This window comes from Schistocerca serialis, chromosome 5 (assembly GCF_023864345.2).
Source record: "Schistocerca serialis cubense isolate TAMUIC-IGC-003099 chromosome 5, iqSchSeri2.2, whole genome shotgun sequence".
Taxonomy (NCBI): Eukaryota; Metazoa; Arthropoda; class Insecta; order Orthoptera; family Acrididae; genus Schistocerca; species Schistocerca serialis.
In genome coordinates, this window is record NC_064642.1 from 757,337,362 (window position 1) to 757,363,205 (window position 25,844).

The 25,844-nt window shown below is 42.0% G+C and overlaps 1 protein-coding gene across 1 annotated transcript in view; it reads left to right on the forward strand.

Annotated features, from left to right (window-relative positions):
• The first annotated feature begins 6,560 nt into the window (after positions 1-6,560).
• LOC126482208 (myogenesis-regulating glycosidase-like) overlaps positions 6,561-25,844 on the forward strand; it is a 119,077-nt gene continuing 99,793 nt past the window's right edge. Inside the window, exons 1-4 of the mRNA XM_050106187.1 lie at positions 6,561-6,675; positions 11,489-12,459; positions 14,741-15,175; positions 15,382-15,538. Coding sequence (XP_049962144.1) covers positions 6,561-6,675; positions 11,489-12,459; positions 14,741-15,175; positions 15,382-15,538 — 1,678 coding nt within the window. The remainder of the gene's footprint in view (positions 6,676-11,488; positions 12,460-14,740; positions 15,176-15,381; positions 15,539-25,844) is intronic.

A 25,844-nucleotide genomic window follows, 5' to 3' on the forward strand; every position in this document is an offset into this window, starting at 1 on the left:
TGGCGTCAGATCTCATGGCCTCCCTCCCCGTAATTTACTGGAAATAGGTGACTTGCTTGTAGATGCGGTGCCAGCTTTCTCCAGTGACCTACCAAGGCCTCATTGCTTCATGCCATAATGCATCAACACTGTTATCCTTGCCAAAGGAGGACATACAGGATATCAGGAAGGTGGTCACACTGTTCTTACTGATCAGTGTAAATATCACAAATAAAAACACAGTCATCCTGGTCATCCGACTTTCGCTAATCCAACAGACCATTTAATCCAAACAGGGCGGTAGGAATCAACGAAACTAGGAAATCATACAATTAATGTATTTTGTCAGTTTTAACGGTAGCATTTCACACTATCCGCTTCATCCAACATTCCAGCTCATTCGACCAAGCCACAACTACTTCATGTGCGACGAAAGGGGTTATACTTCATGGTCTAGTATACCAGGAATCACCACAGTACTCACGATGACACCGATTTGCTAAATAAGTACAAGCCGCAGAGGAAGTACAAATAGCAGGAATTACTACAGTAACCACAATGAAACCGATTTGTGAAAAAATAACAAGTCGCAGCCACAGAGGTGAGACCTTCTCCGAAAAGAAACAGAAGCCATGTAGATGGCACGCTTACCACTGAAACCCACAGAAGTGTTGCCTACAGCACATTGTTACATCATCACGTCGAGCATTGCCCATTCCAATCAATGCGCAAAATGGGCAGCCAAAGTAGCGTATACGCCGTTACTTTTGAGTAATTGGATCTTGGCCACAATTCTCAGCGAGGGTCGGAATGGCCGGTCAATCCGTGAACTGGTTGCACTTCGGGCTTTGGCCGTAACGCACTCCTCACAAACTGGGCGCTGCTTGTGCTGAAATCCTTGCTGCTCCAAGAACGCAACACGGCAGTCGAACTTTCCTAATCTTTCTATATTTATGATACGTGAAGTCCAGAATTCAAACATATGTCTCCCAAAGCAGTTTGATGCTACTCTCGAAATTCTCGAAAAAGTCGACCTTCAAGGTCTAGAACTACCCTTAAGATGCGAAAATAAGATGTATATTTTCCGATTAACAGTTTATCTCTCTCGTAGAACGTTCGCACGCTTTGTGGGGGCCTGTGTTGGATTCCAGGTGAAATTAAGTTTTTAAACAAAGCTTCACGTACTATGAGCATTGCCCTGACGTGTAGAATACATAAACCGCACCAGATGCGTAATCGTCAGATCGAGTCTCGTTTCGGTCATTAGTTTTTTTTTGTCGAGTTCGGATACCTACAGCATTTAAACTTAAAATTCATGAAATAGACACTCAACAGCCAGAACATTATGACCACCTTCTTAACAGCTTGTTAGTCCGTCTTTGGAATGAAATACATCACTGATTCTAGGTACCAGAAATCGGACACGTTGTTGGTAGATGAATATACATCAGGCGAAATTGGTCACCGGGACATCAACGTAAGTTCACTATAATGCTCCTCAAACCACTGGTGCACGTTTCTGGTTCCGAGACACGAACAGTTATGCTGCTGAGAGACGACATCGCTGTCCATGAAGACATCAGACATGAAAGGATGCAGGTGGTTCACAGCTGACAGGTGTCTTCGATGATTGCTACCACAGGTGCCAACCAAGTGCAGGAGAATGTCTCCTACCGATCCAAACAGCCCGCGTCCGTGGCGCGCTGCACGTTTCGTGCTGCCGTTCACCTCGATGAAGTAGCCTGGGGGGACTACCGTCGACCTAGTGAAGCAAACATGTGGTTCACCCGAAGAGCCGACACATTTCCATTAATCGACAGTCGAATTCCGATGGTCCCGTGCCCAGTGCAATCGTAAGTGACAATGTCGTTGGGTAAATTTGTGAACACGTAGAAGAGGTCTGCTGCAGAGCTTCATGTTCAACAATGTACAGTGAACGGTGTGCTCCGAAACACTTTTGCTTGCATCAGCATTGTGCTCTTTCGGCAGAGAGCCACAGATCACCATCTATCCTAGTTAGAGAGCAGACAGGCTTCTGAACCCCAGGAGTCGTAAAGGTGATCCCCCGTCCCTGTGTGCTCCGCTTACATACCTTGATTACCTGTTAGGTGCCCGCAAAGCCACCAGGCGACGTCCAGCGTATCGGTGAGTAGTGCTTATAATGTTTTGGCTGATCAATGGATGGCAATTAACACATGCGTCATTTCTATGAAAAATGCAAGTCTCTTATTTCTAATTACATATCGCACTCCAAAATCCAGCTTTCATTTCAAACAAAAATTCTTAATTACCCATTTTCTAAAACATTTTTAATAAATATTGTGTAACTAAAAATGGTAAATTAAACTTTTTCTATCTCTTCGTGTTTTACGCTTCCCATATATGCTTACTGAACATGCACCTATGTTCAAAAATTTCACTCTGCCACTTGTCAGACGAACACAGCACGACATAGCCACAGAGCTTGGTGAAAGACCACGACCTTCGTTTAGCACATTAAAAATGATTGGAAGATTTCAAACTTCATTTCCTCGATTATTTTTGAGAGTTGCATCGTACTTCTTCGGGAGAGGTGCATTTGAGTTCGCAGCCTAACGTACCATAAATATAAAAATTTACAAATGTCCTATTCCCGCGTGGTCCTCGTTAGAGTGGCATTTTGCTTTGAAAACTCAACAGTAACTATCGGCGGCAGCGCATTCGCGTCGGACAAAACGGCAAAAACAATTTTCGTAACAGATTTTCCTCTGTAATGCTTCGACTGTTGAATTTGGAAAATTGTTTCTAAAATATGACAATGTTAAGACGTATGGTAGGAAACGATGTCTTGCAGTTCATCATCTTCGTATGTCCTATTTTTGAGTGCATTAAGCAACGAAAACTTATCTGATTCGTAATGCATTCACTATCGACTGTGGCACAGAGGCCACAAAATAGGCCCAACTGGAAAGCTATTCTTCAGCTGTCTTCTATACCCTACGCTTTACGTTTTCTTCCGAGACTATCTTTTCCGCTTGACGACTTATGTATGCACTATTTCTACATGTATTAAGAGCTTATGCCGACTGTTTGTGTAGTTATTGTTAAAAAATGTTCCTTAACATGTTTAGACCCATCTAAATAACTTTACCGAACAAAATTCAGTTACCGACAATGATGGACACTTCAAAACATCAAAAACTCAGACATCTGAGTATTGTGTCGATATGAATACTGTTGAAAACTTCACAGTATAAGTAGCGAACAGTTTTAAGCAGCAAATACTGTTTCAACGGCACTGTAAAAATAGAAATGATTCTTATGTACCGTTAAATTGAATTTTGTTCTGCTGGAATAAGACTCATAGCGAAAATTCGCCTGGGAGCTAAAATTATTTTTAACCCGTATTTTGGACTTTTCTCTAGCAACAGATAAAGCAGTTCGTGCTTTATATCACCTGATCCAGATGATATCTCGAGTGTAACAATTATGATCAGCTTCGATTACTTTGACATGAATAATGAGCTCATCATACTATTAACAGATAATAACTGCATCGTTGACGTCCTAATCGTATATCTCAGTAATTATTAAAAGAAGTTAATAGATTAGTTTTACCTATATATACGCCGCTAAGGCACCGCAAAGTCACGTCAACTGCTCTGCATTGCACGGCGACCGAGAGAGTGCTTAGAGGTGAGCCATTACCTGTTATGTGTGACACGTACGTTAATTAGTATAATTCGCAACTGCTTAAGCTTTTCTGTTATGGCATAGTGAGCATCTACTGCGGCCAGTAACTGTGAAAATGACGACTGTTCTTTAGTTTTTTAAATATAACGATGTAGGAAGCGAAAAAAATCATAATATTAAACGCGGTGGATACTAATAAAGCAGTGGATCACAAGAAAAAATTAATTGCAGAAATGGAAGACGGTGGCTACTGCTAGATGTAACTTCTGTTCCTCTCTCGTATTTCAAATTATTATAGTGGGTTGTATCGAGTATCGACAATGGTAGTATAGAAGCAGTGAATGCAAATCCCAAAACTAGGCTTATAAGTGTTGACAACGAGCGGAGAGTGCTACACACACAGCATGCCATTTAATTTGGGTGGAAGTTAAGTGTTAAAGGTGAAACAAACATGGTCATCGAATGCTTTTTATAGATCCCCTGCCTCACCACCAGTAGAAGCGAAACACATGAGGGATCACTCGGAGAATATTTCGGGGAAATTTTATGTTGTGTTTTACTATTAGGTTGTGATTTCAGCTTACCACGTATAGAATGACTGACTCGAGTGGGTAATAGGGACAGGGAATCATGTGAAACTTTTCTATATGCTTTTTCCGAGAATTACGTTGACCGGTTAATGAGAGAACCGACTCATGAAGGCAATGTACAAGGTCTCCTAGCCACTAGCAGGACCCAACTTTTCACCTGAGTAAGCACACAGCAGGCAATCAGTGATCAAAAGGTCCTTACAGTATCATTAAATATGGCTACAAATAGGAAGATAATGAATGGTATGACGATATTTCTCCTTAGCATGAGCGACAAGTAGCAGATATGAGATAATCTGAGCGGTCAACACGAAAATGTCACCTTCAGCATTGACAATGTTGTGTATCAATGGAGAAAGTTGAAGAGTATTGCACAATATGCTTTAGACAGGTATGTGCTGCGCAAAATTATGACGGATTGAAAAGACCCGCGGAGGTTTGACTTCTACTACGAAAGCAAAGAGAGCTTCACTGCAAATTTAAACAGTGACAGAAAAAGGCGTAGGGAGAGCCGTACGTAAAGCGTTCAATGTACTCTAAAGTGAAGCGGTATCAACCGAGTTGGCAGAAAACCGTAAGTTTTGGTCTTTTGCTAAATCAGCAAATGGATCGAAGACACCTGTACAGACACTCTAAGGCGTCTAAACGGAGGATGAGACACAGTTCGATTGTACACAGATTGTGCCTCGTTTAGCATCAGTGTACCGTAGGCCAATGGAGGAGTGAACCGTCCCTAATGATTACGGTCTGTTACATAGTTTTCGAACATGTTTTAGGCTCGCTTATTATGACATTTTTAGTGAAAGTAAGTGAAGACCTTTGCCTGTGGTTAGCAGGGAAACGTCATTTCAGACAGAGATCAAAGTAGAAAACGAGTCTTCCCAACCTGTTGAATTAGCTCCGTTCAGTAACTGTGTAGAAACCTGCACAAAATACGATCCCAGCTGTTCTAGGGTCGATGCTCATTCTCAAGCAACGCTGACCTGCTCACTGGAAGCGTCTTCCCAAAAGTAAAAAAGAGCGTACGCGCCGACATCGTGCTCTTTGCGAGTCACAGCATTAAGTTGCCGTTACCTAAACAATTCGAATACGATTGCGTCATCACCGGAAAAGTAAACCTTGTGATACGTTGGATGTTGGTCATCGAGAAGCAGTGAGAAACAGTGAATATCTGAAATAACTTCGTAATATATATATATATATATATATATATATATATATATATATATATATACAAAAAGTGTCGATTATTCATGAAATGCCACATTAAAAATCGATGCCACATTAAAAAAATTGTTTGGGACCGTTAGAATCAGAAGAAATTGCTGGCATGTTGTAGGTAAAAGCTATCTTCCTGGAAAAGAGATGTCCTCGATGCTGTTTCTTACTGGTAGTTATGAAGGCCAAAATAAATCAAGACAATATAAATAAGTAAGTTTACTTATCTCTATTATTGCATAATCGTTCGTTATAAAATTTTTAAGAGAAGCAATCAATCCAGTTTATATGCGGAATGTTAGATTACTCCATTCGTGCATCAACTCTTAAATGCAGAATCCCAAGAGATTATGTACAGTTAGTTACTTTGAAGTAGGCAATTATAAAGCAATACAGGTCATGAACTATGTCTAATATCACAGCTCCTAAAACCTGTAAACATTAGACAGGCCACTGAAATCATTGTTCGTCATCAGTTAACAGCATCTGAACTTTTTTTTTTTCTCAAATTGGATGGTTAACATGGTATTTATGAAATTATGAAATATAAAAAATCCTGTAGTAATTAGCAAATGCTATTAGCCATATTCGAGTAACAAATCCCATACAGTAGTCAACTGATTACTGAAGAATTTGATGAGAAATACCTTTCTCGATTACTGGTTATTTCCAGGAATCCTGATAGTTTTGCAGGTTTTAGGACATAATGTGTTCTCAGTAAAGTCTATTTTCTTCTTGATGCGTGTCTTGGTGAAGTGATCCAAAGAATTGCAAAAATTAAAGACAGTGTACTGTTTCTACTACTATGATTAAATAGCACTGCTAATTTGTAGGTATTTAATAGGTCTACATAAATGAATTACCCTAAAATTACACAAGAATTCATCTTGGAAAAGAACTAAAGAGGTTAATCCACGCTCCTGACGATACGAATTGCCGCCATTTATGATAAAAGTAATCCTGTGTTACGGTGTGTGCTTCATCGCCGGATGCCATGTGCTGAAGGCCTGCAGCACCAGCTAAGTTGTTTTGTGCGCGTTACTTAAAGTGTCGCGCGTCTACAAGTCGACTGATTTTCTCGCTCGCCTGTCTGTCGCAGCCATGTGGACGCCCACGACGCTGCTGCTGCTGGGTGCCCTGGTGGCGTCTGCCTCAGCCGGGCTCAGCACCCGCTACGACCAGACCAGCGGCCGCATCCTGCTGCTGTCCGACAGGGGTGAGTGTGGGCAGAGGGCACTGTGTGCGGGGGCTGTCCAGAGCGGGCAGCCTGCTGGCTCTGCGCTGCTGCAAGCTGCCACAGTCTCTACACAACAACTTCACCTCACCCCGTCAGTGTTTGAAACCCACCACTACACTAACTGATCAAATGCATCATGACACCTGTTAGTGGATATTAATATAGGGTTTATCCACATTCCACCTTTTTGGTGGCTTAAACTCTGATGAGAACGCTTTCAGTTAGGTGTCTGAATGTCTTTAGAGCAGGGCAACCCATTCTTCCTCAAGCTAGAGAAGGTACACTGCTGACTGGTGAAAAGTCGACATTCTAAGTCAAGTCAAAGGTGTTCCATTAGACTCAGGTCAGGACTCTCGGCAGGCCAATCCATTTCAGAAATGGTATTATCTACAAACCATTCCCTCACAAATGCTGCTTTACGATAGGGAGCATTCTCATGCTGATAAAAGGAATCACCATCTCCAAAATGATCCTCTACTGTACACTGTACACAATTCTGTAATAATTGTCCATATCCTTTGCAATAAGTATACTACACCTTCGCCATGAAAAACACCCCATAGCTTAACAATACCCCATTCGTACTTTACTACTGACACTACAGATGATAGCATGTAATGTTCTCTTCACATATGTAAAACCCAAACCCTTCCATCAAGTTGTTGCAGGGTACAGCATGGTCGATCACTCCAAACCACCAACAGCTTCCAGGGGCAATAAAAATTTAACTGTAAATATTTTGCATACTTACTGACTGAATTTAAAAATTAGATTGGTATCATAATTAACTCATTAAGACATATACTCTTACGTTAAAAGGTTAATACAATAAGACAGGTACTACATTTAGGAAGCACGTGTTTTTCTTGAGGTACTGTGATGGATGCCATGGAAATATACAAATTTCATTCATCCAGTATTTTAAAATGAAAGCACTTATCGACTTGCAACACACTTTGCACATAATTTTAAACCTTTACCAAAACTTTTTTTCGCTAGACCCTCTTCTCCCCCCCGTCCCCATACACACAGACATAAAGTGATGAATAAAAAATAGTTTATCTCTTACTACATTTTCACTGGGCACATAGTAAAACTTCAGTATGAGACATTTATTACTTCTTTACTACCAATCGTATTCACAACACAGTTTGTATACAGTACGTATATATACCATTGAATGTACCTGCAAAATTACTTCATTGTTGAGCTTATAGTTCAGGAGATAAAATGTCATAGACAGTTAGCTGTGCGAAAACCTAGCTTCCGATTAAAATGGGACAAAGTAAAACTTCAACAGGCATGTTGTTTTAATTTATTTTATCTTTGTCACCTAATCTATTCCCAGCACGATTTGCAGACTGTATTCGCATATGTCACTGAATATACTGGCAAAAAATACATCATAATATGACACATAGTTCAGGAGACATGACATCGAAAACATTGAGGTACATAAATAAATTTGATTTTTGTTTAAAAAGTGGGCCTATTATCCAGACTATATTCATCCAGTGTTTCACAAATGACAACTGTTAAGGACTTTCCACAAGTTTCAAGCATAATTTCAAAACTTTTCCGTGCTTATTCTCACTTACGTGCTTACTCTCAAAAACTTATCACACTAACTCATTCGTGTGGTAATCAGAGGTTTGGATCTGTTTTATACACTGGAGTTCGACTATTCCAGTAATCGCGGTTTAGTGGTTCTTTCCGGCTCTCTGTGCGTGGTCGTTGGGCTAGCTGGACTGCTGGCAGCACTTTCGAACTCACCAGTAATTCATCCCTCTGACGCGATTTTCTTACAGTCGCCCACTGCAATCTTCGATGACTCCTATCTGAGAGTACATGAGGTCTGCCTGGTATTACTTTAGCTTTGGTTGTTGTTTCACGTTTCCGTTTCATAATCACATCATCAACACCCGATTTCAGTAGCTCTAGAAGGGTTCAAATGTCCGAGATGGATCTGTTTCTCGCTTGACATAAAATGGCTTCTCAGTGATTGAAGTGTCCAAGCTCTCCTGACTGATGCATTCTTCTGATACTGCTTGTCTGCTGACGACACAACACTCCCCACCACATCTCATACCAGTGAGTCGACCTCTCAAGACATCTAGTGGTCAGTTCTGCATTACGCAGGGTTGCCCGGATACTTTTGATTAGATGTTGCAGGAGAGGGGGGGAAACTTTCAAGGTATATTTGTGTATCCGTGCTACTTCTTTCATAGAGTTACACTTGTTCCTCGAATTACTGTGGATAAGAATCACCTCTTAATGAATTCTCAATTAAATAACTGCCTGTTGGAGTGGGGCATCTGATTTGACGTGTGAAATGACTCAAATTCAGAAAATAAAGCTTGCCAATAAAATTAGTTACAAACTAATTGCTTAAGCAAATTTTTTATAAGAAATACCCTCATGAGCCAAAACATTATGAGCACCTGCTCGACAGTTTGTTTGTCCGTCTTTCGGACGAGATACATCACTGAACTTGCATTTCAGGGATCCGACAGTTCGTTGGTAGGTTTGAGCAGTTAACTGGCACCAGGCCGCTGATTTGCGTACGCAGTAACGGCGACCGACAGCGACCCAGACGGGTTCCATAGGATTTTCATCAGGAGAATTTGGTAGCCGAGACATCAACGTGAGTTCACTATGAAGCTCCTTAAACCACTGTAGCACGGTTCTGATTCCTAGACACTGACAGTTATACTGCTGAAAGATGACGTCGCCGTTGGGGAAGGCATCAGGCATGAAGGGAAGCTGGTGCTTCGCAACTGTGAGCGTATCTTAGATAACGATTTGTGAGTTCATGTGCAGATTGCCACACTTATAGATTCTTAAAATCAGACACCAATCTACAAGAAAGAAAAATGTATGAAATACAATGACTTTATGTTATTATGTTGGACATTCAAACTTCTGCCGTTAGCGAATAGAAATGCAGGAAGTTCAGTTGATGCCAAAGTACTGCTCTTTGAGCAAAAAGTACAAAGGTGCAAACTGAAGTGACTCAAATCTTATGCACTTAACTGTGCATTCAATTTGTATACGACATTGTCTACATATACATCACTGACATCTGCTGTAATGGATTACAGTTATGTACTAGACACCAGGGAACCATCATTGAAATTCATATCCATGATTTGGAAAGGTTGCTTGACCGTGACCGGTACATGGTAAATGAATACACATTGCAGCGCCTGCTGGTGGTTTCACGATGCCGTTCTTCAAAATATATGTATTTAAAAAACCAGATGATAATTCGCTAGACGACCTTCTAAGACATAGTCTTTATTCCTTCCATGTTATGCAAGTAAGAACCAAATGTAGCTCACATTCATAGAAGTAGTCTTGACGGCAACTGAGAGTTTTACACAATACTTCTCGGGACACGTTCGCAAAAACAGGGATAATCTCATGCAAGATTTAAAAGAACGCAAAATACCGAAGCCTAGCGACAGTTTACAGATGACCGAAACTTTACACGGACTTCAGAGTGAGATCGTTTGACAGTTTCCACAGCAAAACTAGCTCTCGAAACCTGGAAGAAACTCCAAAGAGGTTCTGCTCGTGTGTAAACTGTGCCAGTGACAAAAATCAATCAACACTCTCAGGGCACGATTTCAAAGATAATATTATCGTTGTCAAAGCCACCAAACGAGACTTACTAAGAGTTCGGAAATTCATTCACCAAAGAAAGTTCAATAACCAGAATTAAAAAAAGGCGGCAACATAAATATTTCCGAAATAGATCCTCTCGAAGTAGTGAAGCAATGTAACTCAATTAGGGAAGTTTTCCTGTCCAGATTCTAAACCAATTACATTCCTTTTGGAGTATGGTAATGAGATAGCAGGAATACACAGCCATTCGTACAGCGAAAGATTCCTATCTAAGGACTGAAAAGTAGCACAGGTCACACCAGTACACAAGAAAGTAAACAGAACTTACTGGAGTTGTTCTCCAACAATAGGGCTACTGCTGCTAAAACAAAGAATATACCTAATTTACGCTAACATTAAATAAGATACGAAGTACAATTTAAATTCAGAATTCATCTATAGACTATTCAAATTCATATTGTCTTATAAGTTACGATCTTTTATTAATATTAACGTTGAACCTTGGAATCGACTGAATCTTAAATTTCTTTTACATAGAGGATATTTTTTCTTTGTCGAAAGTATCTGTATTTATATTAGGTATTTAATGCCTCCTAAATGTGGGTCTACGACCCTGAGAACTGTTAACTCCGTGGACAAGCATATATTTCCTCTCGTGAAATTACTTCGTTCGTCATCCCATTCTGAATTACCACGTTGTCCATGTGCATTACTCACGTCATGCAATTACAAAGAAACAGTCTCTGTGCTCTTACTTACGGTACGTCATATTATAGTGTTCGTTCATGAGTACCATTGTCGATAAGAAAGCGTAGGGATAAATATCCTGCGTTGTCGAAATAACAGTTACACGCTCCTTGTTAGAGAGCGGAAATGGCTGGACAAACACTAGTGTAAAAATGGTATAAAGGAAATCCAGCCTAGTTCATTGTAGTCGATTCACATCCTGTTACAAGTAAGATGATAGTAGATTTATAAGTTTATGTGATGCAGAATGCCAGATGATTTCCATGTTTGGATATTGAAGACTATGTACGTTCTGTGTGTTCTATTAGATTATTATAAAATTGTGTGCCAACGTATTTTACTATTTTACGATTGTTATTTCATGCACTACTGACTGTCATACATTCACTCACAGCAACTATGTGCTTGCACGTTGCAGGTGGAGACGAGGTAGAAGTGGGATACATCGAAGCCTCCAGCAACCAGCGGTCTGCAGTTCCACGCCACGAGACTCGTGGAAACGAGGAGTCCTTCGACTTTGGCGCCTCCAGAGTTCTCGTCCGGCACCAAGACAGGTCGGGCGAATGTCTCTGGATCCGGCACACCAAAGACAATCCGAATGAGATAATCACAATGTGTCAGCGGCACCTGAGGAGCCACATCTACGGTGGTGTCGAATCGACCTACCGCACCTGGCCCATCGAGGACAACGTGTACAAGCACTACGCATACGTCGCCGAACATAGAGACCACGCCACCATCGCTACGCGCTACTGGGTCTTCTCCGACGGAAGACTCGTCCACGTTCACACGAACGTTCCTCTCTTCGTCGACCAGAACGGCAATCAGACGAGTAATAAACTGTGCTTCAGTGCCGAGAACGCGTCTCCCTACCCAGAGGACCGAAGCGACAACGTGCTGGAATACGAGCTGTGTACGTACGGTGATGCGAAGGAGGCGCACTTGGTCGGTATCCAGAAGTACCTGGGCAAGCCTACGGCGATTCCAGACGAACGCTTGGGTGTTCAGCCCTACTGGGAAGTGGAGCCACCCGAACAGAACGTGAGAGAGCGCGCCGCAGGCATAATCGAGCACGGGTTCGGCTACAGCCTTCTCGAAATAGTCAACTTCTGGGAGAGCTGCCGCGGAAGCTTCACCCCGGACACCACCAAGTTCCCCGACATGAAGGCGCTCGTGGACGATCTCCACGCACTGGGATTCCCCGTCGCGTTGTGGATACACCCATTTATAAACAGTGACTGTGAACCCTTCTTCTCTGAGGCACAGTCCAAAGGCTACTTTGTGCGCAATAACAATGGCAGCATCTCTACTCGCTGGTGGGGTGGATGGGCCGGCATTGTCGACTTCACCAATCCTGATGCGGTAGCTTGGTGGACTGATCGAGTTGCGGTGAGTACATTGGCTGCAAATTCGTGTATCTATGGCTTAGAAATTAGTTACAGAGTATGACTCTATGTAAATTCTATAATACCAATCGCTTGGAGATATTTTGATTAAAGAAAAATACTCACTTCAGGTTATTCAAATAATTTTAGACATACATCTGCAAAAAATATAGCTTACAAACGGATGTCTACTGAGACTATATCCTTTACATGTGTCTAGGCAGCCCATAGAGATAGTTCATATGACGAGCAATTGGAATATTAGGCATTTAGCACACAGAGCAGAGATGTAGTGATTTCATCTGTAGCTCACCAGTCCATAACCTTAAGCACACACGAGCGTGATAATATAAAAGAACAAAGGTTAGATCATTTATGAATCGAGAATTGGTTAGTAAGCTTTTTATTTACTTACTTAGAACTATTTGCCGTCGATTCATTAAATATAAAATGAATCCGTATATGTATGACTGTATGCAGCGCCTGGCATAGAAGAAATCAACAGGGAGCATCACATTCAATCTTATTTTGAAACTAACTGCTGCTGTTTGTCTATTAGTGTACTATAGTTTTCGGATTGACTTATGCTTTTGCTTTTCGACATTCCAAATACAGCTATCGAATGACGTCATTAGGAAGACCTCGGTGAGTCGTTCACAGCACTGAGCGAACGAAGTATGCGGTGTACCAAGAAGAAATACTATAAGTGAGCACTTAAAGATTGCTTGTATGTGCTCTGTTAAAAGATACATATGCCTTATGGAAATAGTTGATGATTTTTTTGTAATCGTCAGTCTTCCAACATGTTTGAAGCAGGAGTATAGTGTGCAGTTCAGCCAATGTCTACGTTTACAGTACTTCCCTCTAGTGCTCCCACTACTGTCATGAAAATCGCTCATTTTTATTTCTTTTGTTTACTTAAATGTCTGCTTCCACGGGATTAAATTGAGGAGCAATTCTCTATCGTCATGGAACGAGTTAATACATCAGAAAAGTAATAACAAATGTAACAAAATGTTCACGAACGTGTTCTACCATCCCGTCCCTTCTCCATCTTCCTGTTATCGTCTTCCACATGTTCCTTTCTTCGCTGATTCTGCAGACAACCTCCTCATTCTCTGTCTCAGCCTAATTTTCGACATTCTTTTAGAACACCACATCACAGACGCTCCGATTCTGTCCTTCTGCAGTTTTTCACATACTCTATGATTCAATACCATACAATGCTGTGCACTGAAGTTACACTCTCACGATACTTTTCCCGAAATTGTGGCTATATTTGATACCAGTATAATCCTTTAGCTGAGCAGTACCCTCTTTTCCTGCAGCAGTCTGCTTTGTGTGATGACTTCCTTACTCAATCCATTTCGAAAGTAGTTGAAATCTTTTATTCCGCCTCCTTTGTGGTCGGAAATTTTGATGTTCAGTTTTTCTCTAATCTCTTCTGTTACTTCTCATTACTTTCATCTTTCTTCGGTTGACTATCAATCCACACTTCGTACTTGTTAAATTGTTTATTCCAGCAAACAGTTCCTACAGTTCCCTTTGACTTTCACTCAGAATAACAAACTCATCTTCAACTCTCATTACTGATGTCCTTTCACTCAGAATTCTAATCGAATAACGAATGATATGGTCCTACAAGAAACAGGAGCGAAGAAACGACTCCCGAAAGTTCTAGACCAACGCAAAGCAAAACTCATCGATACTTAGACATGACACTTTCCTAGAAAACATTTTCCAGGAATATCATTAAGGAAGAAAATGAGGGGACGACCGCCAACATCAGAGTTCGTATTTAAACAATTTGGTCAGTGAGATGGGATGTTCTTCACACATGCAGATGAAGAGGAGTGCTAAAGAGAGGGGGTTGTGGCTGCAGAGACCAAGTTTTCGCGTTTTGAAACAATAAGAATATGAATCACGTTCTTGAAACTTACTTTTATTTCCGTCCGAGCATGTTCAATATATAGATTCAACAATAGGAGTACAAAACTACATCCATGTCTTACATCAATTTTAATCTCAGCACTTCGTCATGATCTTCCCCCATGGCGGTCTCCCTCCAGATATCTAAATGGGAGACTAATACAGATTGTGGATTCTGTTTTTATTTCCAGGGAGAACTCAACTTTTTTTTCACACAGGCTGTGCCTCATATCGACAGAATAGCCTTGTTACTTCACGGCTGCGTACCAACTCAGAATCAGACAGTGTTTCCAAGTCAGGATGCTTCACTTACTTTGCCTCACAGGTACGGAATTTTATTTGTGATCTCTTTGCAGGCGCTCCGCAACGAGACTGGGGTGGACTCCTTCAGGTTCGACTTCGGCGAGACCAGCTACCTGCCGCAGCCGCCACAGCTCACACCGCTCGAGAGGACGCCCGTGGTCTACACCGACGCGTACGCCAAGGCAGTGGCCCAGTTCGGACCCATGGCGAGGCTGCGGTCCGGCGTCGAGAGCCAGCGCCTGCCCAACTTCTTCCACATGGACGCGGTGGACACGGCGTGGAGCACGCAGAACGGCCTGAAGACGCTGCTGCCCAAGGTGCTGGAGATGAGCCTGCAGGGATACCCCTTCGTGATGCCGGAGAAGGTGGGCGGCAGCACCAAGACGGGCGTCATCGCCACTCGCGAGCTGTACATCCGCTGGCTGGAGGCCAGCGCCTTCATGCCCGCCGTCCACTTCGGCACCGTGCCCTGGGACTACGACAACGAGGTGCGTCCCGTGCTCGTGTGTCTGTAAAAACCACTTCTAAAGTAAATATCGCTTCGCAGCGTTGATACAGTGCGTGACGTACAAAGAATAGACAGATTAATCCAGTCTACATGTAGTAAGACGGTAAGGTATGCTGAACTGAAAACTTGTATGAGTTCAGTCTCAGCAGGGCGGCTCACGGCTGTGACTTGTGATTACTTTTACAGACGGTGGAGCTCGCACGCAACCTGACTGCTTTGCGCGCTCAGTACGGCCCGAAGATCGTCGAGCTGATGAAGCAGGCAGTGGAGGACGGCACTCCGGTCAACCGGCCCATCTGGTGGCTCGACCCGACAGACTCCACCGCTCTCAAGATCAGCGACGGTACGGCAAACAGCTTTCTCTCACGGCTTCTATCTTTAGATTTATTCTGGACACGGTTTCGTATTTTATCATTCTATTTTCGAATCTCTCAGTTACGATTTCTCTGACAACTAGCCTTAGACGTATGCTTCCTCCATGTACTAACATGTTACTCAGGCAATGCCACACTTCAACAGATACCCCGCGACATTCTCATCACAGTGGTCTACAGTGAACACACAAGATATGTTAAACGTCCTCAGAGACGCCAATGTCTGTATCTGTGGCTGCACTGCTGTTGTTGAAGTCTCGGATCATTTCTCATTTTTATTGCCTCCAAAGGAATGTCTATATAAAGACTACCCAAGTACTGGCGGCTTTGTTTGAGGAGACGTCCCAGCACAATTTCAAGCCTCCACAAAGATTGCATTACAATTCCACAGACCATCCATCACTCACATTGTCGTGAGGTGACATGTTTCTCATGCAGACGTCGCATTTCGTGATACACTTAGAGATTACTCTTTACGTTCAGTTTCTTCAAGAGAGACTTTGCATTAAAAGCATGAAAGCGTGTATGAACAGCTACTTGGTGGCAGCCTTCTTTTTACATTTACATTAACAACGTCCTCAAAAATTGTAAATCAGCTAATTTTCGAGGAATTAAATTAGACAAATACACTAATCTAAGAACATGACCTTTCACACATGATAAAACAACAACACATGAAAGTGAAGACGACCTGCAGTTAGCAGTATGGCTGAACCGAGTACACTGCCTGATAAAAAAAGTGACGAACCCAGAAGACATGCTCGAATGTCAAAGTAACTTCATAAACATACAAACCTTTAGTGAGTTCGTAAATGATTCTCTGCGATTTTTTAGTGTCCTTAAAACGCATGGTACGTTGCATGATTCTTGTGAAGAGTGTCAGATGACGAGCGATCAATGTGAAAAACATGGAAGTGTGTGTACTTGGGTGAGACACCAATCACATCACATGACTGAATCTGAAAGAGGCCTCAATTTGGGTCTATTTTTGTCGGCTTGTCGAATCATGCAATACCAGATTTTTGGAGCATCCGGATGTGGGTTTGGTCCAGTATTGTACTGTATGGGAACGTGAGGGCAGGCATAACTAATTGTGAGCGTTCTGCTTCATCACACCTGCTCACCAGAAGGCAGGATCGCCACCCTGTGTACAAAGCACATCACAACGCCTTCACATCTGCCCCTCCTGTTCGAAAACAAGTAAATCTCTGTCGTCCTGCACCCAATGCTTGGAGACTAGCAGCAGCCAGGGTAGGAAATTACCATACCATGCATAAGCTGCTGTCAAAATCAAATCACAGACAACTGCCTTTGGAGTGGTGATACGACCGAGAAGCAGGGACCGCTGGTGAATCGTGACGCAGTGTGCTCAGTGTTGAACCACGGTTCAGCTCTGTCTCACATCACCTTCCTTCGTCGAGATTGAGGGCGAAGTGGGGAGATGCCCCATTCTCCCAGTATTTTTTGGAAAGGCGCAGCAGTGTTCCTCCTTGAGTCACGATGTGGGGAATCATCGTGTATGACTTCACGTTACTGTGGTAGTGTCAGTGTGAACTCTGATGGCACAGCCGTTTGTTACGGACATCCTGCATCCTTACGTATTACCTCTCAAGGTAACATTTTTCAACAGGACAAAGCACGTCCAGCCATGACATGTGACCCTACGGGTTGCGTGCATGTTGCTGAACTACTGCTGTGGTCAGAAAGACATCTAGATTTGGTCTCGATAGAACATATCTGGAATGTGCTCCAAAGTCAAGTTTGTCCCAATGTCAGTGTTCAGGATATGAAGGCCCAACAGACATGAGCAAAATTGGTTCAGGAGAGCAAAATCAGGGCATGCATTCAATCCATATGGGGTGCACCGTCATACTGATTAGTGGGCTCATAATGCGAGGTCCTTGTAAATTTGAGTGACTTTTGTAACCACTAAAATAACATTATGTATCTTCTTAATGCATAATGTTTCATTTCATTCTCTATTCACCTTCTGGATGTTTCAGTTTCTTTGTCAGGCAGTGTATGAATAAAATACAAACTCAAAATTTCATTATGACTTTCTGGGTGCTACTTCTTTCCTTTGTTAGGCAGAGTGTGAACAGAATACACTTACAAAATTTTAGTACATAAGTATTAAGTTACGAGCTTCCATTGTAAATATTCAAAACATTTGAAAATAGTAATTAACAACAAAATTAATGAAATAGGTGCTATATTTTAAATATGTATGGTGTGACACAAGCTACATTTCTGACAATTATATTGATGAAAAGCTGCAGAAATTCAATACAACATTTGAAAAAATGAACAAAACATTTCAATACATAACGCCCAAAAATTACATTTTATGACCTTGGCGATGCCATTAATGTTGTACTGAAGTGATAGTTGGATACAGAAGAAGAAAGGTGACAGCGAAGTACAAGCAGCAGAGATTAGACCCCTGAGGGGAGCGAGTATAGGGTAGCACAAGAAGAGATCTAACACAGTATGAACCTGTCAGACGACTGGGGCATGCCATGTGCTGACGCTTTGTTTCCCTCCCGTGCAGAGTACCTGCTGGGCGACGACCTGCTGGTGGCGCCGGTGATGTATCGCACGGCCACGAGGCGCGACATCTACCTGCCCAAGGGCTACTGGCGGGACGAGGTGGACCCCGAGCACCCCACCATACGGGGCCCCACCTGGCTCTACGCCTACCCTGCGCCGCTCAACACTCTGCCCTACTTCACCAGGGTCAGCTCCTAGCTCTCACTGGCTGAAAGCGAACGCAGTTTTCACGAAGGCTGGCGCGACCCTATATCAACGTATCGGCGACACTGTGTTAACAAGAACATGTAACACAGCTTATGGAAATAAAAAAATTTAGTTTACGTGACTTGTTCCTTCTGTATTGTAGAAGATTTCTGTTTTTGTTGTGTGTAAGACGTGGTGCATAGGAATTACTAATTCGCAACTGTATTAAAAAATAATAAAAAAATTAAATTGAAAAGTAGAAAAGAAACCTGTGTTTACATATTCTTGCAATTCATTGCACAAATGATCCATTGTACATGAAACTAATTAACTATCTGAACACAATACCATTGCAGCCCAGTTCAAGCGTCCACTTGCTCCATGCTGGCGGTAGTTTGTATTGACTGGATGTTGTTCTTGCTGAGAATTGTTGTTCTGTGAACTACAATTCACCCACAAAAGTCGCGACAGAAATCATTTACAGCCAGATGACAATATACTTCCACGTTTGTGTAAGGTAGAGTGAATAACAGAGCCAGAAACTTATATTTCTACTGTGTTAGTGCAATATTTCTGCCTTTAGCAGCCATCATAGTCACGTCCAATACTTTATTCAAAATGGTTCAAATGGCTCTGAGCACTATGGGTCTTAACATTTGAGGTCATCAGTCCCCTAGACGTAGAACTACTTACACCTAACTAACCTAAGGACAGCACATACATCCATGCCCGAGGCAGCAGCGCGGTTCTCGACTGAAGCGCCTAGAATCGCTCGGCTACAATGGGCGGCAAGACTTTGTTCTCAGAGCAGTTGAGATTGCAGTATTAAGAAGTAGTGTTACATACCAGTAGCAGATGGTATGACCAGTACCTCTTTCGTGGGAAACACCACCCGAATCGTAATTCATCACCGTGATTGGCTGTTGTGTTCAGAGACAGCGCGCCAAAACGCTAGTCTTCTATCATTAGTATTATAAGAACTGTGCGTTAAATTTCCTTGATATTCAAATCTAGGCATCTCCAAATAGCAGCCTATCGCACACTTATGTCAAAAGTCATAATAATAGGCAAAACTAAGAACTAAAGTTACACGAAAAGGCAGACAAAGCACTTCGGTTATTTTCGGGTCCCACTTAAACTGCGCGCCAGAGCGAAGTCGTTTGTGCCCCCTCACTCCAGAATGAGCACTGACGAGGTTCAGACGCGTTGGCTGGTGCAGTCCAGCCCAGTCCAGGCCTCCAGCCCATCACCACCGAACAGATTCCCCTTTGGACGACACAATAATAGGCATCCATGGCGTAGTGAAACAATTGAGAGAATTTAAAAAAAAAAATGCCGCCTGGTCTGCCTGGAATGACAGTTCTGTTTTTCAAACAACATTCTATGGCATTGGCCCCCTACTTAGCTTGCATTAGTCGCAAATCTCTCGCCCAGCGCAAAGACCCAGACGACTAGAGAAAGTGCTAGTGACATCTGTGTATAAGGAGCGCAAAAGAATGGACCCACAAAATTATAGACGAATGCCTGTAACAGCAGTTTACCATATAATCCTTGAACATATTCTCAGCTCGAATATAATTCATTTTCTTGAGAGCGACAAGATTATGTCCTCGAATAAGCACAGTTTTAAAAACTATCGCTCGTACGGAACTCGGCCACCCCTTTTCTCACGTTATATACTGCGAACGATGGGTGAGGTGTGTAATATTACCCTCCCACACATCACTTCTCTGTCTCTGCACAAGTTTTGAAAGCTTCATGAGGCGTAAGATAAACAAAAGAAAAACTTTTTTAAGTTTCTCTTGTTGTTGGCTCCAGTTCTTGCGTCTAGTGGTACATTCTTGGGGCTGACATTTTGATCTAACGTTGTGGGTTCCTGATTACTAAACAACTGGTGAAGTATTCTCTGTTGCTATGATTTCCTTTTATTTTATCCCATTCTTCTAAATCTCACCGACTTAACAATTTCCACTTAAGATTCCAAATTACGTTGTTAGTGTCGGTCATAAAAAAATACGTGTCCATCAGAGGCATACCCACTACTACTACTAACATTTTGCGAAACGCACAGTATTCCAAAGAGTTTAGAAAGCAGTAGAGTTTACATACTTTCTTGACAAAAGAAGTATCTCTACAACGTTATATCATTATTTTATAAATGAGTCCAGAAATAAATTTAATAATTAGTGTTAGATAGTGCAATTAATAATACGAATTTGAAGAGTGCCAGATATTTCGTAATTTCAAATATTTCTACAAAAAGAATGATTTTAGTTCTACCGATTGTAACAACTTAATTTCTTTTTACACATTTTAGCATGCAATATCATAGATCGTATGCAAAATCAAACGAAATACTTTCCGTGAAACACTCGAGAATCTTCACCTATGCAAGATTTAAAATACCTTTTGGTATCACGTATTTCTACAAAAAAGGCAATGCTAGAGGAGGGTGTCCCATTACAAGGGCAACAAGCAGAATCTATACTTCTAGATTTCCGGAAAGTTTTTGACATGGTGCAGCATTGCAACTGTTAAAGAAGCAGCGAGCATATGAAATAGGTTCACAGATATGTGAATGGCTCGAAGACTTCCTAAGTTGTAGAAGCCAGTATGTTGTACTCGATGGCGTGGGTTCATCAGAGACAAGGGCGTCGTCAAGAGTGCCCCAGCGAAGTGTGATAGGGCCACTACTATTCTCCATATACATAAATGATATGACAGATAGAGTGGGCAGCAATCTGCGGATTTTGCTGATGATGCTGTGGTGTATCCTAAACTGTCGAAGTTGAGTGACTGCAGGAGGATACAAGATGGCATAGACAAAATTTCTACTTGGTGTGATGAATGGCAGGTAGATCTAAACGTAGAAAAAATATGTTAATTCCAATGAGTAGCAAAAACAAACCTGTAATGTTCGGATACAGCATTAGTAGCGTCCTGCTTGACACAGTTATGTCGTTTAAAGATCTGGGCATAGCGTTGCAAAGCGATATGAAATGGATCGAGTATATGAGAATTGTGATAGGAAAGGTGAATGGTCGACATTAGATTATTGGGAGAAATTCACGAAAGTGTGGTCAGCTTTAAAGGAGGCCACTTATAGTACGCTAGCGCAACCTATTCTTGAGTACTGCTTGTGTATTTGGGATCTGTACCTGATCAGATTAAAGGAAGACATCGACGCAATTCAGAGGTGAGCTCCTAGATTTGTTACTGGTAGGCTCGAACAGCACGCAAGTGTTACAGAGATGTTTCGGGAATTCAAATGGATATCCCTGGAAGGAAGGCGATTACTGTTGGGAGAACATAGAGAACTGACATTTGAAGCTGAATGCTGAACGGTTCCGTTGTCTCCAAAATACATTTCGAGTAATGACCACGTACATAAGATACGAGAAATAACGTCTCATACGAAGCAGTACAGACAGTCATTTTTCCCTAGTTTTGTTGGCGAGTGGAACAGGAAAAGATATGACTAATTAGTGGTGCGGGGTACCCTCCGCCAAGCTCCATAAGGTGGATTCTGGAGTATCTATGTAGATGTATATCTCGATGTACATAGGTACTATATCGATTCTATAAAGTAATGTTAAATATTGAGCAGTTAACAGAATAATTAACCGTGTTATTTAAGTAGTAACATTTCCTCGCTAACAGTTCACTGCAGCCTCAAGGCAAGGGATTCGCGACCTACATGTAGTTTTTGCGCATGTTTTCTGCTGAGGCTTCTGACTGGTTTGACGCGGCCCATCACGAATTCCTCTCCTGTGCCAACCTCTTCATCTCAGAGTAGCACTTGCAACGCACATCCTCAGTTATTTGCTGGATGCATTACAATCTCTGTCTTGCCTTACAGTTTACCCTCTACAGCTCCCTCCAGCACGATGGCAATTATTCCCTGGTGCCTTAACAGATGTCCAATCATCTTGTCCCTTCTTCTTGTCAGTGTTTTCCATATATTCCCTTCCTCGCCGATTTTGTGGAGAACCTTCTCATTCCTTACCTTATCACTCCACATAATATTCAACATTCTTCTGCTGCACCACATCTCAAATGCTTCTATTCTCTTCTGTTCCGGTTTTTCCACAGTCCTTGTCTTATTGCCATACGATGCTGTGCTCAGAACGTACACTTTCAGATGTTTCTTCCTCAAATGAAGATCTGTGTTTGGTACTTCTCTTGCCCAGGAATGCCCTTTTTCCCAGTACCACTTCGCATTTTATATCTTCCTTGCTGCCTACGTAGGAGAGTCCCTTATCTTCATCTACTTCGTGTTCAGCAATTCTGATGTTAAATTGCTCGCTGTTTTCATTTCTGCAACTTCTCATTACTTTCGTCTTTCATCTGTTTACTCTCAGTTCATATTCTGTACTCAACAGACTCTTCATTCCATTCAACAGATCGGGTTATACTTCTTCACTTTCAAAGGATAGAAATGCCATCTGCAAATCATACATTGCTAGCCTTTCACCTTGGATTTTAATCCCATTCTTGAATCTTTCCTTTGCTTCTTCGATGCATACATTGAACAAAAGCGGTGAAAGACTACATTCTTGTCCCACACTCTTTTTTAACCGTATAATTCGTTCTTGGTCTTCCATTCTCAATGTTCCCTCTTGGTTCTTGTGCATATTGTGTATTACCCGTCTGTCCCAATAGCTTACATCTATTTCTCTCAGTAGTTCGAACATTTTGCGCCATTCTACGCTGTCGACCTAATCCTATGTATGTATCTTGATCTTCATCAGTCTAGCGTCCATAGTCAACTGCATTATGAGAACTACCTCTCTGGTGCCTTTACTTTTCCTGAAGACAAACTGATCGTCAGCTGCAAGACCCTAAGATTCTCAATTTTTTTCATTCTTCTGTATATTATTCTTTTCAGCAACTTGGATGCAGGGGCAGTTAAGCTGATCGAGCGATAATTGTCTCACTTGTCAGCTCTTGCAATCTTTGGAATTGTGTGGATGATATTCTTCTGAAAGTCTGATGGCATATCGCCAGTTTCATACATTTTCACAGCAACTTGAAAATTCCTTTTGTTGCCCTTTCTCCAAGTGATTTTAGAAAATCTGATGGAATGTTATATATTCCTTTTGCCTTATTTGACTGAAGCCTTTCAAAGCTATTACAAATTCTGATTCTGATATTGGATCTCCTATCTCTTCCTTATCAACTCCAATTTTTTACTTCTTCCACATCATCAAGTTACGTTCTCCCACTCATAGAGACCCTCAGTCTACGCTTTCCACTTACTCGCTCTCTCCACTGCATTTCTCAGTGGAATTCCACTTGCACTCTTAACGTTACCGGCCCTTGCTTTTCATTTCACCGAAGGTTGTTTTGATCTTTCTATACGCTTAATCAGTCCTTCTGACAATCATTTCTTCTCCGATTCCTTCACATTTTTCATACAGCTCATTCCCCTATTTTCCCTGCACTTCCTATTTATTTCATTCGTAAGTGTCTTGTATTTCTGTATTCCTGAATTTCCCTAAACATTTTTGCACTTTCTTTCGTTGATCGGCTAAAATATTTCTTCTATTAGCTTTGGTTTCTCCACAGTTACCTTCCTTCTACCTTCGCTTTTCTCTTAAACTTCTATGACTGCTCTTTTTAGAGATTTCCATTTCTGATCAACTGAACTGTTACTGAACCATTTGTTGTCGCAGTATCTACGGCCTCAGAGAACTTCAAGCATATCTCTTCATTCACTAGTACTTCTCTGTCCCACTTCTTTGCGCATTGATTCTTCCTAGCTAGCCTCTTAAACTTCAGCCTACTCCTCATCTTTACCAGCTTGTGATCTGAGTCTATGTCTGTTCCTGGCTACGTCTTACGATTCAATATCTGATTTAGGAGTCTGTGCCCGAAATATAACTGTAATTCTGCTGTATTTCCTGGACTTTTCCAAGTGTACCTCCTATAACCCTTTAATTGCGCACTGAATTACCTCTTCACTATCCGCATATACTTTTTCTGCTTGCGTCGTCTTCTTGTATCCCTTCTTGTCTGTGTTGGTTTCCTGTTAATATTACCTTACACACTTTTGACCAGAAATCCTTCTCTTGTTTCCACTTCACTTCTCTGACCCCTACAACATCTGGACTGAGCCTTAGTATTTAGCTTTTAAGATTTTCTAGCTTCCCTTCTACGTTCAAAATTCTGACGTTCCATGCCCTGTATCGTAGAATGTTATTCTTTCATGGGTTGTTCAGTGTTTCTCTCACGCTCACCTCCCCCACCGCAGTCCCCTCCCAGATATCCGAATGGGAGCTAATATGGAATCTTTTGCAAATGCAGGGATCAACAGCACACTTCTTCAGTCATAGGCCACATGTGCTGTCGGTATACATTATGTGTCTTTAATGCAGTGGATTCCATTACTTCCGCATCCTCTTGCCTTTGATCACTGCTGATTTCTCCTCCTTCTCAGGGCAGTTATCTCCCCCAAGGACAGGAGAATGCCCTGAACCTGCGTCTGCTCCTCCGCCCTCTTTGACAAGGCGGTTGGTAGAACAAGGGCAGCTTCTTATGCCGGAAGTCTGGCCGCCATTGTTGATGATTTTTATTCACTTTGATGGGCACAGATCTCTAAAAGACAGCAGCTTGCTGAACTTTACCAGCCGTTGCCACTACTCTGGTGGTTTGACAGCAGCTTCCATTCCCTGGAAGACCAGTTTGCCCCATTTCTGTCTCTCCTTTACGGAAATCTCTAGTGCTGTTACTGTTGGCAGAATTCTTAGCAGTTATTTGGTTTGATATCTTCTTGCCTTTGTGGGATTCTCTATTGTTGTGATTACCCATTCATGTGCTCGTGTATTTCCTGCACATAATTTTACATAAATTGAACAAAATACTGATTTAGTAGAGTAACCAAAAATATTTATACTGGTAAATTGGGCTGATCGCTGGTCAAGTAGTCTTACCAGTCAATAAGATACCGCGGTATGTGACCCCATTGTCAATATATAAGTTCTTCGACGTTTTGGCCACTGTAGCACAAGGTCTTCCGAGGGTGTTTCGATGACTGCTGCATGAGAAAAACTGTAGTTCGTGTATGCTGGTGAAAAAGCTGTTTTCGTAACATAACTGGGTATTAAGTATGAGGCGAAGGGGCGTTATATGTCACTGATTGGTGTTTGCTTCATTCCGTGCCATTGGTGGAAACAGACGCCCTCGCTTGGTGTTTGCCTTTCTTCTTGCCATTGGTGGAAATCCATGAATGAGAGACTTGTGGTAGTTGTTGTGTGGCGCTGCTTGCTTGTTATCTAATACCGGCTGAGTTGTGCCAGCACTCTGTGTACGTACAGCCACTGTGTTCTCCTGAGTGTTTTTGTGGGTTGCTTTGAGAGAACTGTCGTACTGCAACGCTGCTATTGCTCACAGCCGAGGCAAGGTAAGAGACTCTTTGGCTCTGAGCACTATGGGACTTAACACCTGTGGTCATCAGTCCCCTAGAACTTAGAACTACTTAAACCTAACTAACCTAAGGACATCACACACATCCATGCCCGAGGCAGGATTCGAACCTGC